The 12854-nt window shown below is 34.2% G+C and overlaps 1 protein-coding gene across 1 annotated transcript; it reads left to right on the top strand.

Annotated features, from left to right (window-relative positions):
• Positions 1–517: 517 nt before the first annotated feature.
• LOC108326339 (uncharacterized) lies at positions 518–11497 on the top strand. The gene is made up of 17 exons (XM_017559792.2): positions 518–819; positions 1479–1581; positions 2556–2625; positions 2734–2772; positions 2863–2980; positions 3071–3128; positions 3947–4011; positions 4202–4208; positions 4320–4380; positions 6921–6980; positions 7094–7113; positions 7210–7275; positions 8102–8269; positions 8892–9149; positions 9655–9867; positions 10354–10625; positions 10971–11497. The coding sequence occupies exons 1-17, from the start codon at positions 734–736 to the stop codon at positions 11110–11112; spliced, it is 1806 nt and encodes a 601-aa protein (XP_017415281.1). The 5' UTR covers positions 518–733; the 3' UTR covers positions 11113–11497.
• Positions 11498–12854: the final 1357 nt, after the last annotated feature.

Below are 12854 nucleotides of genomic sequence, written 5' to 3'. Positions count from 1 at the left end.
TACATTAATTTAAAATAAATCAATAGAAAGTAATTGTATTATAGGTTAAACAATTTTCTTTTAAAAGAAGGACTCGTTCCTTTCAAACAAGCAAATTCAACATTGTTATAATACATCACTTATTAATTATACAAGTCTCAAGTTGCTTATAAGCATGACCAAATCAATTGCAAAAATTAATGTGGATAACACTTGGCGAATTTGATAAGCCTTACTTCTTGAAGTTCCATATCATAAAAGTATAAAATATCTCAACATGTCATTTAATACGTTTCAAAACGTAAACGTATTGCCAAAATAAATACGAATTTGTAAACATGTCATTTAATACGCTTCAAAAACGTCAACGTATTACCAGAATAAATCCGGTAATTTGTAGAGAAAGAATATTAACAAAAATAGGGTGTGAACTTAGATATATGAGTTTGGGAATAGCAACCCCGATTGGGCCTTTCCTTTTACACGGTCTTCGTTTTACCGGTGAGAACGAAAACGTTCCCCCTTCAGCAGGTCTTGCTTCAGATCCCAATTTTCCAACACATTCTTCCCTTGGTCATGAATAATACCATTGCTTCAACCCTCCAACTTCATTCTCCTTCACCTTCCTTCAGATTCCGCAGATAGAGGCTCACGAAGAGACACACCTCTCTCTCTCTCTCTCTCTCTCTCTCTCTCTCTCTCTCTCTCTCTCTCTCTCTCTCTCTCTCTCTCTCTCTCTCTCTCTCTCTGCATTATGGACTCTCCGTTTCCGCTTCTGCTTCTGCTCTTCCTCTGCCTCTCTCCCATTCCCTCATTCTCCATTGACAATTTCCACCAAGCGTGAGTATTGCTAAATTCTCCATTTCTTTCGCTTTCTTCTGTATTCAACTTCTATTCAGCTCTCCTTCCTATTTCCGAGATCTGAGCCTTCAATACTTTGCTTTTCTTCACCTTTTAGATCCTCGATACGCGTGCATTGTTTTCCGCAATGCTAAAACTGTTTCACACAAACGGGAAGGGTGATGGGATGGATTTTTGCCAGTAACGTGTGAGATATGTTTATTGTACGTTGACTTGTAGGCTTATTGAATAATTCAGAACACGAATATAGGCAAAAGAGACACTACAGACTTGTGACCACAACGAGAGAGAGAACATTTTCGAATTTGTGCTTTCCCTCAGATGTGTGTTGATATGTGTAGATTTAGTGCGGTGTTATTTTCGCATTAGAGTTGTGCCGACGATAGCGTTCACTGTGTGCGTATATCTGTTTGGAGTATGGGATTCGTTTGTTGTTGTTATTAATGATTTATGCATGTAGTGAACAACTTTCTGTGATGTATTGTTATTCTTTGTCTGTTCCCTATCGTGGTTTTAGTGACCTTCTTTAGGGCGTTGTACCGCCGAGTTTCATTGTTTTCTTTATGTGAAGTGAGTTTTCCTTTTGGTTTCAAGTTGTGGGGAATTTTACTTATTCTTGCCATTTTTTGTATGCGCAGCTTTCCCATTGTGGAACCTGATCCTGGTCACACGAAACTTCGTCTTTCAAGAGAAGGTTTGGAGGCTATCGAGAGAATAACCAACCCCATTGCTGCAGTGGCGGTATGTTTGACTGAAACTTTAAAACTTGCTTTATCTGTTTTGGACTTCCGCCTGCTGTTTATGCGGATTAGTGGGAGTATTTAATCCATTTTGTTTGTTCTAACACTTGATAGGCAGCAGTAGGCTGTAGATTCTACTTGAAACATGAATATAATGTTAAAGGCATTTGACCTTCTGCTACAAAGTGTGGTCATATATATTTGAATGAATTAATCTTTTTAGAATTATTCGTGTGCAAGTGTTTTCCTAAGTGTGGATCTTTTGATATTTCATAAATTAAGATGATCATTTCCATCCCTATAAGATGAGACAAAATAACTTCTTAAGAGATTAAAACTTATTGGAGGTTCAAAAACTACACATGTTGATGATCCTGTCTCCCCCCGCCTCCATATACTGAGTATTGATTTTCGTTCCCTAAACTATTTTCAGTTTTAGTCTTTAAATCTGGACCATCAGGTCATATTAGGAGAGGAAATGACACGATCAATTATGTTAAGATCCTCTGTCATTTATGTAGGGTCCATTAATTTTGCTAGTGTGTCTCTCTTGTGACATGGACATACATGAGTACCTTACATACCCTCCCATCTTAGTAAGTAATGTGAGAGAATCCTAATCATTTATCTTTTCCAGAGTGTTTAAATAGTTTAAATGCTAGGTTGTGTAAGTCTACCAGTTCATGAGTGAAATCTTGTTTTGTGAAGATGAGTTTTTCATTTTTCATTCTTTTCCCCTCATTGTATTTTTTTCTGTGATTGAATTGTTTTATTGTGCTGTAGTTTCATTATAGGAACCTATATAACTGCTTTCATAATTGATGATTATTTTAATGTTATTGGTTATCCCACAAAATCAATTTGATTTGTGATTCATATTGAAAAAAACTTGTGCAGTATTGAAGAAATGTTGTTCATTCACTGTCTACCTCTTTATGGGCTCTGCTTTTATCTTTTTATGGTTCTTTTTATCAGGTGATTGGGCCGTATCGTTCTGGAAAATCTTTTTTGCTTAATCAACTTCTCTCTCTTTCTTGTTACGAAGGTGTATCTTTTATAGCTACTAGATTTTTCCCACAATACCCATATTTTGGGATTGTTTTGGAATATATGTTTGGTTGAAAGGTTTAACGTGATATTTTTTGTTTGCTAGGATTTGGTGTTGGGCACATGCGTGACACTAAGACAAAAGGTAGGTAGAGATTGCCATTTTTCGTATGATATACTTAATTGGATATAATATTTTAAAATATATTTTTAATCTTTTGGTTCACTTCTTCAGGAATATGGGTTTGGGGAACACCTATAGATTTGGACATTAATGGAGTAAGAACTTCTGTCTTTTACCTTGACACCGAAGGATTTGAAAGTGTGGGGAAGTCCAATGTATATGATGATCGGTAATTGCTTTTTGAGCATGCATGCTGTTTTCTGTGTTGAATGCTATGTGTGATTTTTTTGTTGGCTTTCTTTTGTATTTTCTTTTGCAGGATATTTGCTCTGGCAACTGTCTTGAGTTCTGTACTTATATATAATTTGCCTGAGACGGTTAGTAATTGCTGTCATCTCCCAATTTATTGTTTATTGCTGGTGTTTATCTTGTAATGTCAAATGCACAAAAGAATTGGTATCAGGGATGCTTTCAAAGCGAGGATACTGAGTATGCTTTGGAGAGAGGATTTGCGAACCCATGAAATTGAAGCATGTACACTCATTAAATAAATTGTGAAAAATAGAATAGTGGACAACTTACCTCACTATTAATAATTTGATGACTCGTTCTAATATTATAAATTCTCCTATGATGTGCTAGATTGGTTATTGTTAGGGTTTTACACTGTTTAGACTTCAGTAGATTTGCTAGGATTTCTAGTCACCTAATAAAAACTAAAGCTAGAAATTACCCAATTCCCAAATATCAGCTGTTATTTTGAATATATACTCAACGTGTTGAGAACTATTTTGATCATTAGTTAGTTAGAACTTTGGGCAATGTACATTTAAGTACAAGAGGGAAACACTTTGAAATACCAGAGAGAGAGCGAGAGAGAGGTGTCATTCTCTCCTTTCTTCTTGGCTTCTGGTTTTGTGACTTCTAACCAGTACCTCTGTTCACCCATTTTTCGGCCCACTTTCATCTACAAATTACTGTAGTCCAATGTGGGCGGGATAAATATACCTACCTGGTATTTACAATTCTAAATTTGTCACAAATTATGGATTGCCTTTTGTCTTTGAACCATTGAGCACAGATCAGTTTTCTTTTGAAGAAAATTTTCTGGTATCAAGTTTCAACATGTTAGAACTGAATAGTCTTAAACTCCTCAATTTTAGGTCAGACTGAAATGTTAATTTTGTGTGTTCAGATACGTGAAGCTGACATCTCTCGACTCTCTTTTGCGGTTGAGCTAGCTGAAGAATTTTATGGGAGGTCTGCATCTTGATAAACTTTTTGTTTGTTATTGATAATTTTATTTTTAATTATCAATGCTGCTCTCCCTATCCCTTTAATATTTCAATGTAAAACCACTTCTTTTGGGGTTAAGTCATAGTTACTAATTTGTTTGTTTAATTTGCAAATTTTTCTCATCCTAAATTGGCAACTCCGGTGTGTTGAACAGAGTGAAGGTACGCCAAGGCCTTAGAGTTGTTATCTAATATTCCTTTCTTTGTATTTTTTTTAATGCAAACTTTGTCATTGATAAATTGATTATATTTGAATGTTTGGATATTTTATAGGGTCAAGATGTTGCATTTGAACCTGCTAAGCTCTTATGGCTCATCCAACGTGATTTTTTACGTAAGTTAACTTGGTACAGAAATTAGAGACTTAGAATTGAGGGAAAAACTTGCTTGAGTCAGCAAGTCAAGCTTGTAATTATATAAATACACTAAGACAAGATAGATCCCAAAAAGTATGGAAAGAGTCATACATAATCTGGAAAATATTCAAGCCTAACAATGAATATAATGAACAAATAATTAAAGGAGATATTTACAGCAACCAACAAATATTCTAACATCTCAGTATTCTCAGCCTTTATCAATCAAATTTACAAAGAAACTTGGTCCAATCTCGTTATCTACATATAATCTCAAGATAGTCCTTTAAGTTGGTGCATGTAAGTCACATACATCTAACTTGCTATGCATGTAAGACACCTTTCCTGTGAAGAAATTGGTAGTTTAAGCAGGTTGATAATTGGAACTAATAAAAGACGTAATAATTTCTCTAGAAAAAATTCTCTCATGAACAAAATAGCAATTAATCCAATTTTGTTTTATTTTGCTTGTGAAAAAATAGGAGTAGAAGCAATTTGCATTGTGAAAGGAACTTGGGTATTATAGGTTGTTCAAGTCCCACATTGAGTTGTATGGGATGCTCGGTAGAGTATTTAAGTGTTTGGTTCTTCTCTCGTTATAACTAGCTTTTGAGGGTGAGTTGCCCTAGTGCTTGGGTACTTGCTAATGGGTATTGGAGCTGGTTGTCGGTGTCTAGCAAAAGGCTGTCGAGATGTCAGCCCTTTATGGGTGATGCTATGATAGGAACTTGGGTATTATGGAGGCCCAAGTCACTGCTGGCAAAGCTAAAGACAAGTTGAGGATTCTGCTCTTTCTTGTGAAACTAAACCAAAGGAATTAGTTGTTAGAATTTGGTTTTTGGTTTTGGATGGTTCATAGTTCTTATGATAGCCATGAAAAAAGTGTAGATAATGCAAAGATTGTCGAGCTTGTCCACAATCTTAGATAGTTTGTGGGTGATGCTATGATAGGAACTTGGGTATTATGGAGGTCCAAGTCACTACTGGCAAAGCTAAAGAGAAATTGAGGATTCTGGTCTTGTGAAACTAAACCATAGGAAAATTAGTTGTTAGAATTTGGTTTTGGATGGTTCATAATTCTTATGATAGCCATGAAAAGTGTAGATCATGCAATAATTGTCGAGCTTGTGCACAATCTTAGATAGTTTATGGGTGTTCCTATGATAGGATCTTGGGTATTATGGAGGCCCAAGTCACTACTGGCAAAGCTAAAGAGAAGTTGAGGATTCTGGTCTTTCTTGTGAAACTAATCCGAAGGAAAATTAGTTGTTAGAATTTGGTTTTGGATGGTTCATAATTCTTATGATAGCCATGAAATGTGTAGATCATGCAAATATTGTCGAGCTTGTCCACAGTCTTCGATAGTTGATAATTGGCATAATGGGTACTTGCTAATGGGTATTGGAGCTGGTTGTCGGTGTCTTGCAAAAGGCTATTTATCAAGGGTTTTTATTGGTGTCATACAGTGAAAGCTGTCGAGATGTCAGCTCTTTATGAGTGATGCTATGATAGGAACTTGGGTGTTATGGAGGACCAAGTCACTACTGGCAAAGCTAAAGAGAAGTTGAGGATTCTGCTCTTTCTTGTGAAACTAAACCGAAGGAAAATTTGTTGTTAGAATTTGGTTTTGGATGGTTCATAATTCTTATGATAGCCATGAGAAGTATAAATCATGCAAATATTGTCGAGCTTGTCCACAATCTTAGATAGTTGATAATTGGTCATAAGGAATTTATATTCACCAATTACATACTGAGTCTATTGAGAACAAGAACGCAGCTTGTCGGTTTTACTACAATGAACACATCATGATTTCTTTCCTTTCATAACACATGGTTTAACAACAAATCATTTGGTATTTTTGAATCAATGGACTGCCACAAATGTGACAAGTTGACAGTCAGCTCGTCCCATATTCACAATCATCTTATCATACATAACCATGGAAACATTCTAGCCTAGTTACTAATATGATGTAAAGATAACAAATGAGATTATTAGTGGCAATCAATGAATAGTCGAACATAACCTCAGCTTATATAATCATGTCCACAACGAAATCACAGAGGCAATGTCACATAATTTAGACAGAATCTGAACAAGTTCATTAATAATTTTGTTGCTCGTGTTTTATTTTCTATGCCAAGTCTTTTATCCCTCTTGTTCACGGTCACCAATCTGCCATCTCATTAAATGCTTGAGTTAGTAATGAATTGTAGGCATCACATCCCTTGTTACTGCACTTGTCAATTATTAGACATAATAAAATCATTCACAAGTCTTCACCTCATAGATTAAGCTTTAGGATGGTTGGTCCTTCGCATGATGTTAGAGCTTTTGATTCAGTAGCCAAAAGTTTGATCCTTGCAATCCATTTTTCTTTGAAATAAAATTTGAGTTTCAACATATTGTAAAAATAGCTTGTGCATTGACTTCTTCTAGCTAAAAGTGCTTGCGTAAGCAGCCAGTTATATTGTGAATGGACAAGAAATGTGATATTTTCCTTAATTGTCTACAGAAGGGAAATCGGTGCAAGAAATGGTAAATGAAGCTCTCAGACGAGTCCCCAATATTGATGGTTTGTTTACACCATCGCTTGTTTGCATAAAATTTACTTTTTCCATGGCTTGGGTTTCCATTTGTTTTAAATTCAATGATCTGATGGAAGGTTTTCTTACTATTCAATTGCAGGGAACAAAAATATTGATGTGGTATTTTATCTTCTAAATTCAATTTCCAATTTTCAGTAAAATAGTACCACTCTAGGATTGAATATTTTCTATAACACTAAAAGTCAACTCCATCAGGTCAATCAAATCCGAGATTCATTGGCTGTTATGGGTGACAACAGCACTGCCTTTAGCTTACCGCAAGTATGTCTGGTCCCTTTGTTCAACTTTTCTTTGATTTCCTACTTTTTCAACTCAAATATGGTGTTCCTTTTGATTTCTGTTATATGGAGCTTGAGTGTAAGTAAAATGGTATGAAGATGGAAACTATTGTAGTTATATATTGATTTCCATGGGAGAGTGAGTGATTTTAACTGTTATCATGGCTACCCTATTGTATATCATATATGTGGCAAAGAAAAATAACAATGTTGTAAGTTTATCTGGCATTAACATTTGCCTGTGTGGTTTTCTTCGAGCTAACACAAGAAAAATTTTGCGTCTTCTGCTGGTGGACGCTGTTGTCTTCTCATTCCAATGTCTTGATTTAGGATTTAGAAGATAAACTTATAAATAATATTAGTGTCCAAACTTGGATCATTAGGCACATAACCATTTTTCATCCCTATTGTGTTAGTTGTCTCCTACTTAGTTCTGAAATGTATTTGAGGAACACCAATGGCAGGTTAAGCCTACAAGGCATAAAGGCTGAGTTATTTATTTGTATTGTTGTTTTATTGCTCTCTTTATTAGGATTATGTCACTGGGAAAAACCTTTGACTTTTTTGGTCATGAAGAAGGATATTGTAGTATGGGAAGTAGTTTATTTCTAACAAACGAGTTTAGGTGTTTTTTCAAATAATAATTATGTATAGTTTTCTTTTTATTTTTTATTCACCTGCCTGGCATAGTAGTTGCCATCTGTGTTTACATATTTCTTGATAGAAAGTTTATCAATATTTTATGTTTAATTTTTGATAAAACCATTTGTGAGTTGATATTTCTAATTGTCGAGACTTGATGTTAACAGCCACATCTTCAGCGGACAAAGCTTTGTGATATGAAGGATGTGGAGCTTGATCAATTATATGTTAAGAGAAGGGAGCAATTGAAAGAGCTTGTTGCTAGCATAATCTCTCCAAAGATTGTACAGGGAAGGACTCTTACTGGAAAGGAGTTTGTCTCCTTTTTGGAGCAGGTACTTTCATTTTGGATGTTCCTATTAGAGGAGAGACCAATTACAAATTGATCATAATTGTGTATGGAGTGAAATATCAAAATATTTACGGAGTGTACACGTTTCTTTTAGTAATAATCAATGGAGAACCTTTAAAGAAGACTCTGCATGTTATCCGATCTCATAACTATTGTACAATAGAATTTGCAGATCAATTACGTAGGACAAATGATTTCTGACTCATTCATAGTGATGTACTTCTCTTACGTCCTTTATGTAATTGTTGGTTTTCTTAAAGAGAAGTAAGTTATACTTTTGGATTCAAGTTTTTGTGGAGACAATTTAATTATGAATAATTTAAACTATCGGAAACGGAATTTTTGAATTTGTCTTCTGCAATTGTTTTCGTTGGTGAGAGTATAATTAATTTATTCCTAATATTTTTCTAAACATGACACTTAACGAGGTGCTCATATTTTACCATTTTTGCTTTGTCATACAAGAATCTTCTTTTTGCGAGTATTTTACTCGTCAGTTCTCATATGGTCAGATTTAGACTAACGATTAAATGAATTAAGGCTTTTGATGTGACTTCACTCTGTGAATCTCCATTACACGACTTATTTTCTCCTTTCAAATCTAGATACTTGAAGCCTTGAACAAAGGAGAAATTCCATCAACAGGCTCTCTCGTTGAGGTTTTCAACAAGAATATTCTTGAGAAATGTCTGAAGTTATACAGTGAAAATATGGCAACGTTAGTTCTACCTCTTACTGAGGAATCTCTGCAAGGGGCCCATAATAGGACTAAAGATAAAGTCATGCAAGTTTTTGATCAGCAGCATTTTGGTCGTCACCATGCAAAGAAATCAGTTGTGCAGCTGGATGAAGAAATCCAACAGGTAGCGTTTGAATTATTATAGTAGGCTGAAGGCTCAAAATATCCTTGGTTTATTTCTGTTAGCAATTAAAGTTATATTAGCAAAAGCTAGTTCAGTAGTTTTCTATGTCAAATGTATTTTATGTTTTTAGTTTAAAAAGGTTCTCTCCAAAATTAAATGAATTAAGTTAATAAATAAATTCTCTTTACTGGTACTTTATATGTTTGGAAAGATCCTGTATATGATATTTCATCTTGGAGTTTTCAATAAATCAAATAGAGCAGCATGTCTGTCCGGAAAATAACAAAGACCATGTGGGCTAATTGAATCTTATCATAGTGTGCACAGTGGTAGAGTCAGAACAGTGAGATTATGAGGAATTGTACCTAGTGAAATATACCATTTGGTGATCTTTGGGTTATATTTGTAGATTTGGTAATCTTTGGAAATTTGCTCTGCTCTTCCCTGGTCGTGGAATTTGAATCTGATGATTTAAACTTAAAATTTGTTGGGGATAATTATGCAGGTGTATAAGAATATTGTTGTGCAAAACGAGCTTCAATCTTCAAAGCTGTGTGAGGGTCTGTACACCAGATGTGAGGACAAAATGGATCAACTTCAAGTTCTCAAACTTCCTTCCTTGGCAAAATTTAATGCAGGTTTCCTGCAATGCAATAATAGTTTTGGGCATGAATGTGTTGGACCTTCAAAACCAAAATATGAGCAACGCATGATGAAGGTCTGATATATTAACAGTGTGTTCTTTTTTTCCTAATTTATTTCTTGCGGGGATCATCTTTGTTATTATTACCTTTTGTATTTAATTGAACATTGGAGTTTAAGGCGTCTTATCTCAGTATGCAAAAATAATTAATTTCATGTGTCTGTCTGTGTCACTCTATTACTTGTGAGGCTTATTCATTGTTATTATTACCTTTTGTGTTTACCTTAACGTTGGAGTTCATAGCGCCTCATCTCAGTACATAAAAATTATTAATTTCATATTTTCTGTGTCAGTCTGTATCTCTATTCTTAGTGTAGGTGTGACAGTATTCCTTACATATTTCAAGTTGACCATTTTGGCCATATTTGGCTTACTTAACATTAAAAATGGAACTATTGCAATTCTCCACGGAGTATCTAAATTTTGCTAATTCATAATTTCCCTGAATGAGAGATTGGTTTGAATTCTTACTGCTTTTTGTTGTAACTAATTGCTATGCAGATGTTGGGGAAGTCTCGGTCTCTGTTTATAAAGGATTACAACCAAAGACTCTTCAATTGGTTGGTGGCCTTCTCTCTAGTTATGGTAGTGATTGGCCGCTTTTTTATAAAATTCATTTTGATTGAAATTGGAGCGTGGGCACTCTTCATATTTTTGGAGACATACACAAGAATGTTTTGGTCAGCAGAGGCACTTTACTATAACCCAGTTTGGCATTTTATAGTTGCAACTTGGGAAACTGTGGTTTACAGCCCTGTTCTGGATCTTGACAGGTAATTTGAACCTTTTCCTTTGGCTCCTTGAACTGAATTTATGTCAAAACCTTTCTATCAGTTGCTATTAAAATCCACTTTAGATATGATTGGTTAGTGTCACATTTCTGCATTTGATTCATGGTAATGAAAAGTTGAAGCCAAGAAAACTAGATGTGATAAAAAAAACATGTAAATGCATTAGTTTCACTTTCTTGTCTGAGTTCCACCTTAGTTCGATTTTTCTATTCATGATAATTGTCATTAAAATTCTGTTTGTAATCTGTTCCATGCTTGTCTTTATGAGTTTTTGTGCAATGCTGGTATTTTTATATTGATATATAATACTTTTGGTGCTAAAAACAGATGGGCTATTCCTATCGGTGCAGTGCTATTATTGTTTATTCTTTATTGGCGGTGTTATGGGAAAAGGAAACATGGTTCCCACTGGCTATTACCTTTATACAGAACCAATAAAAATGGTTCTAATCGACCACGAACGGACTAAATCTGTGATAATGGTTGCAGTTGCCGGCTAGTTTCAAGAGTTTGGCATGCTGCTCCGCAATTTGTCTTATATGGCGAGCTTTTTATTTTATTTTTTACTTGGAGCTCGCTGGCCCCTTCATCTTCAAAAGGTTCTTCTGCCGAGTGTATAAAATGGTGAACTGAGGGTGACTGACCAAGTAACTTCTACAACTTTGGGCCCTCAAAGATGTTCTTTGTTGCCACAATGGCACTGTATCTGATTTTATTTGTGTATCATTTACCAATTACTTATATAGGATTTTAGAGTAAATTACATGTTATATATACTCCGCTGTGCCACAGTCATGTGTGGACTTGTAAACTGGTAAATTTAAAGTAGAAAGGAAAAAATGTTTATTCTTTTTTCTTGTTTGCACTCGGTAAGTAAGAGCGATCCCTGATATCACAACTTAATTTGGGGTTTATCCACGTTGCGGGATGGGGAATATCTCCACACTTATGATTACTCTAATTTCTCTAAAACTAGCATCATCACTGAGTACTGAGAAATATAGGAATAAACCACAATTTTTTCATTAATGGAACATGTGGATTAGTTGTATACAATTTACATCAAACTGCATCATTTTAAGTATACGATGAAAATTAAATACAACTAATAACTAAGGATATTTTTTAGGATAATATATGATGTGATGAAAATTAAATATAGCTAATCATTGAAAATATTATTTTTTATGACAATTTATGATAACAAAAATAGTCATAAATGTTAGAACCAAAAGTTTAAGTTTGTAATAAATGTAAATGAATAAATATATACAATGAAAACATACTAACATCACAAACATTACACAAAATTAAGTTGATGCTTAAGTGCTTAATTTTTTTATTTAGACAACAAAAATTCAGTGGTCGCTATTTTCGTTGTGCACTGTTCAAATTGAAATGTATTGCTCAAGGGGTTTGAAGGACGCTTTGAAGATAATATATGCATGCTTAAGTGAATGTATGTAAATTGAAGAACTTTGTATTGCTTAAAATGCTTGAGTGCTTATACACAACTTAAAATTTTCTATGTATTTCGTTTCGAACATTTATGGCTAAGTGGATACCCATAGGTGCTGAAGCAAATGCATGCTAGCTCACATTGCAAAATAACCTCTTAGAGTGATCCTTAGACACATAAGCGACAACAACTATATACTTAAATTTTTTCCAATTGCTTCTCTTTGATCATTCATGCTTAAGCAAATATTAATGTGCTTAAGCAAATTTATGTAAGTTGATGAAGTTCATATTATTAAGTATTTGTTTGAGTGAAATTGTGTAAGCATTTAAGCGATATCATCTTAGCATGATGTCAATGGTTATCATATTTATTTCGTCCATTTTATTTAACTTAAAAAGTTAAGGTTTAAGATTTAAAATTGTTGTGTAATAGTTAATTTTATGAAGCGGTGTTGGCTTATTTCATATGTACTAATAATATTAATTAAAATGTTTAAAAATTTATGTAGGAGTTACTTTTAGGTAATGATGTTGACTTATTGTTGATTTGCATTTGTTACACACATACATTTAAAGGTGTTATATGATACTTTATGCACAATGTAATTAACTTTTAAATTTTCATTACTTTGAACATTAAAATAAGAAATTTGTAAATTAAGTTAAAAAAATTCAAGAGTCTATTATGCCTCATCTATTACCTCATCTTCTTTAGAGTTAAAGGTAGAGTTAGTCTCTTTAGAGCTTAGG

Source organism: Vigna angularis, chromosome 3 (genome assembly GCF_016808095.1).
Source record: "Vigna angularis cultivar LongXiaoDou No.4 chromosome 3, ASM1680809v1, whole genome shotgun sequence".
Taxonomy (NCBI): domain Eukaryota; kingdom Viridiplantae; phylum Streptophyta; class Magnoliopsida; order Fabales; family Fabaceae; genus Vigna; species Vigna angularis.
The sequence above is the reverse complement of the archived record's forward strand: the minus strand, read 5'-3'. Positions and strand labels throughout refer to the sequence as shown.